Source organism: Nylanderia fulva, unplaced genomic scaffold, assembly GCF_048542155.1.
Source record: "Nylanderia fulva isolate GAGA-0341 unplaced genomic scaffold, ASM4854215v1 Scaffold23, whole genome shotgun sequence".
In the NCBI taxonomy this organism is placed as follows: Eukaryota; Metazoa; Arthropoda; class Insecta; order Hymenoptera; family Formicidae; genus Nylanderia; species Nylanderia fulva.
This window is the reverse complement of record NW_028190293.1, coordinates 104080-111823: the sequence shown is the minus strand read 5'-3', so window position 1 is coordinate 111823 and position 7744 is coordinate 104080. Positions and strand designations below refer to the sequence as shown.

The window sequence follows — 7744 nt, the reverse complement described above, 5'->3', positions numbered from 1 at the left end:
TGTTTCTAATTGTGAAACTTATTTTTGTTTTGACATATTATCGATATTAATATTATTTATAGTTATATTTATCTAGGGAAATATTCTTTTGTTTCCCAGAAAAACAAATAAAAAGGATATAGACATAGGGAATATCATGGTGTAAGTATTATTACACCATGGAAAATATATTCAACTAAATAACACAAGCGCGCGCTTTGCGCGCGAAAATGTGGATCCTTTCCATCAGATTAATACATCCCACACATCTAACACACTGCGCGGCTCACGCGAGACTAATTTTCGTGCGGGGTATCGCGAGCGCGGGACCGATGGTCACATGACCAGTGGTCACATGATCAGTGGTCACGTGACCATCGGGCCCGCGCTCGCGATACCCCGCACGAGAATCAGTTTCGCGCAAGCCGCGCAGCGTGATGGGTATATGGAGTGTAGAGTCTCGCGCGAGTCTAATGAAAGTGTAGATATTTATTTAATTACAAAAGATTTTTGTAGAAAATTTTATTACTTTGTTTATATTTTCTGTAAAAGATTAAATATTGAATTTTTATGCATTGTATAATTAATTGTTATATTTTTTATGCATTGCTTGCAATAATAATTTTTGCATGCATGCGTCGCAATTTTTGAAATTTTATATTATTATCAAAGAATAATATAACTTCACTTTGCGTGCATAATTATATTCGGTTAGATTGAATGAAATGAGATATATATATAAATTTATAATATAAATATATATAATAATATAAATTTATGTAGCATATATATTATATATATATATATATATATATATATATATATATATATGCTACATAAATTTAGTATTTAATAAAAGTATTTATAAGCAGATTTGTTAATATAATAGAAAGTTACAAATAAAAGTAATTAAACGTATGGAGACGTGCGAGTCTAATGAAAACGTGGGTATTTTGATCGAAAAATTTTTGTCGAACATTTTATTTTTTTTGTTCGCATTTTCTGTTAGATATAAATATTGAATTTTTATGTGCATTGCATAATTAATTAATGTATTTTTAAAGAATAAAAATGTTATTTAATTAATCGATATACATATGTATGTGATTGTATCGATGTATAATATTTTTGTTTTATTTAATTAGTCGATATATATATATAATATATGTGGTTGTATCGATATATATTTTGTTTGTAGTAGTCAAATTTAATTTATAAACATGTTTTATTTATTATATGGTGATAAATTAATTGTTATAAGAAATAATTACATTTAATGTTAATTTATCACTGTTTTTAAATAATAATATCGTCTGTGTTTGGTTGTCGATCTTGGTCAGGTGGACCAATTATTGGTATACTCTCGACGATCTTGTTGATCCAATCGATGTACATTGAGACCTATATTGTTAAATAAAGAGAATGATTTACTATACTAAATGCAAATAATATTATCCGAATGGAATCACATTAATACATATATATATATATATATATATATATATATATATAGTCATATTAATTAATAATATATACATAATATAGGTTTACAAAAATTAGCAGATATCAGACTAAGAAATACAGATTTACGGATAATTTAACATACATGTACAGATGTATTTACATATGTATAAAATCTTGATATAATTTAATATGTTCGATACTAATGTTTGCAATTCTACATTTAGTATACCTTTGTGAAAACAGTGTAGAAATTGGGGTTGCACATACTAGTGCCTAATCTTCGTGGGCTTACAGAGACGACTCCATGAATTTCCCAGATGCTAGAATTCAATTGCTCAAGTACCAATCCTCCACCGCTATCTCCATTGCATACTCCGGTGCCATTTGCCCATCCAGCACAAAAGGATGTATAAGTTAAATATTTCCAAAAATCTCTATTTTGATTTTGGTGACATTTATCATCAGAAATAATTTTCATCGTAGTTACCCTCAAGACTGGACTAAATGTATCGTTTTCCGTTAATCCCATTCCTAGAAAACTTTCAAGATTGAAATGACAGTAATTGTCAGGTAAAAGCTATACATGTAAATAAATATCAGTTCTCAATTAGTAATTTTTATAATTGTATGCAATTTTTTCAAATACTAATAGAAATATTGTATCTTTTTACAAGACTAATGCGTCACAATTGATTCTTAATCAAACAATTGTATATTTTCTTAAAATAGTTAAAATAAATTTATTTAATATAATTAACGATATATAATAATAATTGATTGAAATGATACATGACAATAACTTTTTCAAATGATTTACCTATTAGTTGTGCTTTATTTATAATTTTTTTACTAAAAATTAAGAAAACATTTAAAAATTAAATATATTAAAAATGCTAAACTTAACATGATGATACCAATATGATCAGTAAAAATGAAAAAAGATAATCAATTTTCTTTTTCTTATTCATCAAAGGATACATACTTACTTTTGATATGCAAAAATTAGACGGTTTTATTCATTGTGCTTTGATATTTGCGAACAAAAAATAAGAGTGTATATATCAATAATTTTATTTTAATATTTGATTTTATTTTTAATTGATTTTTTCTAATTAACATCTATCACATTTTTAAATTAAAATAAACTTACCTGCCACCAATCCAAATTTGCCGCTTTGCTGATATTCCATCAATGTCGTGTCGATGTATGAAGGAACGCAAACGGGTCTAACAACCGAGTTAATGATCACAGCTTCTTTTAAGATTAGCAATGCAATGTCTGAGCCGTAATTACTCTCGTGATCTTGATATGCACTTTGCAATTTGATACTTTTTACATCTATCACCTGTGCATTTTCTCCTGCTTGATTTAAATCACTCGAAAGGATTCCGAAAGCAACGCGCACTGTATCCGCCGAGGTCTTCCAAATACAGTGACCAGCAGTTAACACAACACGTTCTGCTATTAACGTGCCACCGCAAAAGAACCTCCACTGACCATTATCGTGTGAAAAGAGGGTGGCTTGCCATGGTAGTGTCTCTTCTTTCTCGACGCGCCATCCCTTAACAATTAGTGCTGCCGCTAAATATTTTTTCATAGATATAAAAATTAAACAAGCCTGAAATATTATATATTTTTATACAAAGATAACATTTTTTCTTTCATATTAAAATTAAAATTAAAAAGTTAAAACTGAAAAGTTAAAATTAAAAAGTTTAGAAAAAAATGTATTCTATTTAGATACTAAATATCAAATGTGTCAAAAATAAATAAATACATGTAAATATTAAGATTAACAAGATATACAATTTTTATGTATAATCCTAATTGCAGAACTATTTAATAAAAGAAAATCTGATTAATTTTGACCTTTTTTACAACGAATTCTTTCAAAAAAAGTTTAAGGGTATATTTTGAATACAATTAAACTTTTTCAATACGTCACATGCTGTAATTAACTTTAAATAATCTTTTTTATAATTTTAATTTTAAATTTCTCAAAATTGTAACTTGATAAAGCACACACATTTTAAAGGTCAAAATTATATTCAACATCAAAGAAACTACAAAGAATGGTTTTGTTTTTTAAATTGAATAATATTTCTGGTAAAGTTTTCTAATATATCGATTGCTGAACCTGTAGAATCCCTTATTCCACAAATAGGAATGCAATTCAAAAATGGTTGACTCCAGGTACCATCGTGAAGGCACATAACACTAGCGGACCCTTTGCTACGCTTATAGAATGTCGGACATTCAAAGAAAACCCGTGTGCCGACTGGGAGAGCTCGATCGCAAGGCAACCATCCTTTATGAGAACCCCACATCGCCTTACATCGTTTAATCGCACCGTATGCTTCAGAAGGTGCCGGACATGTCATTTCTTCTATTTCGTTTTCTGAAATATAGTATGTACATATATTTTTAGTTGTGTCATAATTTCATACTATAATGCTATATGTAGAAATAAATCCTTAAATATGAATTATATATTAAATAAAAAGTAATTCAACTATTTTTTGATTAATAAAAAATATGATATTACTAGAAATACAATTTGGGACACTGGGAAACCAGCGGTTATCCTGGCAATAAATCCTATCGGCACCTTGCAAAGAACCTTCAATGTCACAAGTATAATCGAGCCATGTGAATTCGGGAACAATCTCGCCCGGCCGACATCTTAAACATCCGCTCACATTATAATGCGTTCCTGCTTTTGCAGCAGGCAATCGACAGGCACCTTCGGGCAGCGTTATCCCGCATAAAGACTCATCCTCGTCACTCCAGTCATAACAATTTAACCGAGAATTACATATAAATTCTGGTCGAATACATCCACCGTAAGTGCAGCGAAACCAATTTTCAGGACATCTATATAAAGAATTTTAATAAAACTATTTTATAACATATAGAGGGTTTGTCCGGAAAGTAATGCGTCGCATTTTTTTAAAAAAGAATTTATTGATCGCATAGGTAAAACAACTTAAAATTGTTCGAAGTATGACCCTTCTGCGTCAATACATTTTTGCCAACGCGATTTCCATGCGTCATAAGATTTCTGGAACTCCTTGACTGGGATGCTGTTCAGGGAGGCCGTCGAAGTAGCTTGTACGTTGTCAACCGACTCGAGCTGTTGTCCTTTGAGCTCCCTTTTCAGCCGAGGAAATAAAAAAAAGAAATTGGGATTATCTGCACAGAGTTGCTTGAGTTCTTCACAAACTTCCACTCGGTGTTGCTTTTGCGCATCGGTCAACACTCTGGGCACAAGTTTTGCGCAAATCTTCCGCATGGCCAAGTCTTCCGATACAATCTCGTGAACAATCGTTTTCGGCAAGTTCAATAATTCCGACATTAAGCGAACATTCATTCGACGGTCTGAATTCAATAATTGGCGCACACGAGTCACATTGTCGTCCGTTCGCGATGTTGACGGGCGTCCTGCGCGGGCCTCGTCGGCGACCTCCTTCCGACCTTCTCTAAACATCTTGTGCCATCTGTTTGACTGCGATTTGGAAAGGCAATCGTCCCCGAAAACTTTCTTGAGCATTTCAAAAGTTTCCAGCGGCGTCTTGTCCAGCTTCACGCAAAACTTTATCGCATAGCGTTGCTCTATCGTTCTCTCCATCACAAGTTCGACGCGACCACTAAGCAGAGGTTCACAGAATAAGCCGTCCTAACCCTCCAAGCGCATGGAAACAATTGAGCGACCTACCGTTGGAAAGCTAAGGGTACCCCCCTTCCTCCCCAACCGGTCCCATCGCTCTGCGATGTATAGTCGCGTCACAAAAAAATGCGACGCATTACTTTCCGGACAAACCCTGTATGGTACATTCTAAAGGTTGGATGTTTTGCTATAAGCTCTTTTATTTCTATACAACAATGGATATTGTATATGAATATTTTATCTTTGATATAACATAATTGATTCTAAAAATTGATTCTAAGAATTTGTGAACGGGATATTGAAATTATTCTACTGGATTTAAATCAAATATTTAAAATACGTACTCACGTATTTTACACATTTCCGGATTTTCATCAGATGCATCTATACAGTGTCGAATACCGTCACATATTTTATCTGTTGATAGACATTGCTGTCTATTCTCACATGTAAATTCTTCGTCTCTATGCAAACAGAAAAAAAAATAATCTGAATTTTTATATATGTATGTGTGTGCTAATATAATTATTAAATTAAAAAAAAAATTAATCAATTAATCAACTAACCGGCATTTATATTGTGAACATTTATCACCTTCGCAATTGATAGCCGCGCACATATTTGAATCTTCATCGGTGCTATCGATGCAATCTTTGACACCGTCACAAATCACTTCTTGTTCAATACAACCTCCATATAAACATCGAAATGTATATTCGGGACATGGATACTCGTGACAAGTTATTGCATTTTCATCGCTTTCATCCGAGCAATCTTTATATCCTGATAGAAAGCGGAACATATAGGTTTGTCTTTGCCAAATATAAAATAAATTTTTCTCAAAATAGACTTATTTCCAATTTTTATAATTTATTAATACTCGCACGCAAGTCAGAGGACTTGAAGACATCGATTTTATATTTGGTCAATTAAATCAATAAAAATCTAATAACGAATTTAACTAATGCGTATATAGTATTTCTCATGCGCATTGTTATATAATCAGTAAAGATGTTAGAATAAAGATTTTGGAATATTTTTTTTTCGGCTGAAATCGAATAGTTACAATATTATTAAAATTAATGTGACAAATACAGACCGTTGCACACATCATCGAGAGATATGCACTCTCGATGAATAGAAGAACATTGAAATTCTTTATCGGAACAAATGTCGTTAGAATCTCGATCACAACCGACCTCATCACTAGCATCTATGCAATCTATTAAACCATTGCATCGCGCCGTACGATTCACGCATGCGCCATAGCTGCATCTGTACATATACATGGGACAGCTGCAAAAAAGAATTTTTCATAATAACATGTGGAATATTTCTAAAATTTATTATCTAAATATTTACAATCAATACATTTCATTAATTGTATTAATGAGAAAATATGATATATAAATATGAATTTCACATTTTCTTCGATATTAAAAATTTATTAAAAATATACTTATATATGTATATCTTTACAGACTTACAAATATAAAGATACTTTAGTGGAAAGATTTCGATATAAACCGTTAAATACGAAGAAAAGTTGATAAAGATTATTTTTGAGATATATGTATGATATCAGAACATAACTAATCATAAAATTAAATATTGAATGATGTATATATAGATATGATTTACGTACAACTTTAAAAAACTATAGAGAAAACATTTGCAATCTTTATCTCTTTTATCTCCAGTTAAAGGAATATGACACTTTACGATATTCTTTATTTAATGGCAATGAAAATTAATAATATCTTCTTACACAATATGACGGCACAGTGTTCCAACTTCATCTGAAGAATCAGGGCAATGTGGAATTCCATCGCAAGCATTCACTAATGATATTACATTGGCGTCCACGCAAACAAATGTCAATGATGAATACATTTGGTCACTTTCTTCCGTAGTAACATATATTCTGCTAAATCCTATTTGCAAATGTTAACAATTGTCGTAATTACATTAACATACTTTAACAATACCATTAATAGTATCGTTTATAATTATACGTACAATTAGTACTATACATTTTATTATGTACAATCATACCGAGAATCGCTATAATCAGCATCATTAATGCGATCATTTTTAAAGAATTTGTATTTCTGAAGATCAAGATTATTCTTTTCGTAGACTTACGCGAAAATGAGTAAGCGTTCCTATATGTACGCGTAATTACACCTAGCAATTATTCTGACACTCGTCTGTGCATAATTTTTATAGTATTATGGAAAATTGATTTTTTGTTTTTAGTAATGGAATATTTTATGAATGTTATCTTGTTATTATCAAGAACAAAAAGGTCTAGGGTTACAAAATATACGTATTTGTAATTCATAAAGATATTTGCATTTTTTTCATCATTTTTTAATCAACTTTGTTAGAATATAATTGAAGATTCAGAATTAAATGGATTAAATTTATAAAATAATATATATGATCGAATTTTTTTGTAAGTGTAATTTCATACTTGTAAAATAAATTTTATATTATAAATTATAACTTTAGTGTATATATATATATATATATATATATATATATATATATATATTGCTTCAATTGTCAAAACTTTATCTTTTATATTTTATTATGTATGTACATACATACATACCTATAGTTTCGTAAGA

General features: G+C 30.5%; 1 protein-coding gene across 4 annotated transcripts; it reads right to left on the bottom strand.

The window, feature by feature from the left end:
- Nucleotides 1-1271: 1271 nt before the first annotated feature.
- Nucleotides 1272-6401, bottom strand: LOC146723112 (modular serine protease-like). 4 transcript variants are annotated; one of them, XM_085483045.1, is made up of 8 exons: nucleotides 6207-6401; nucleotides 5678-5923; nucleotides 5456-5575; nucleotides 3990-4318; nucleotides 3582-3842; nucleotides 2594-3025; nucleotides 1673-1974; nucleotides 1272-1380 (listed from the first exon to the last, which is right to left on the bottom strand). In XM_085483045.1, the coding sequence occupies exons 1-8, from the start codon at nucleotides 6398-6400 to the stop codon at nucleotides 1276-1278; spliced, it is 1989 nt and encodes a 662-aa protein (XP_085339171.1). In that variant the 5' UTR covers nucleotide 6401; the 3' UTR covers nucleotides 1272-1275. The 4 variants fall into 4 exon arrangements, with proteins under 4 accessions (XP_085339171.1, XP_085339168.1, XP_085339169.1 ...); XM_085483042.1 differs by having other exon boundaries at nucleotides 5678-5894; nucleotides 6211-6401; XM_085483043.1 differs by having other exon boundaries at nucleotides 4053-4318; nucleotides 5678-5894; nucleotides 6211-6401.
- Between the last annotated feature and the right edge of the window lie 1343 nt (nucleotides 6402-7744).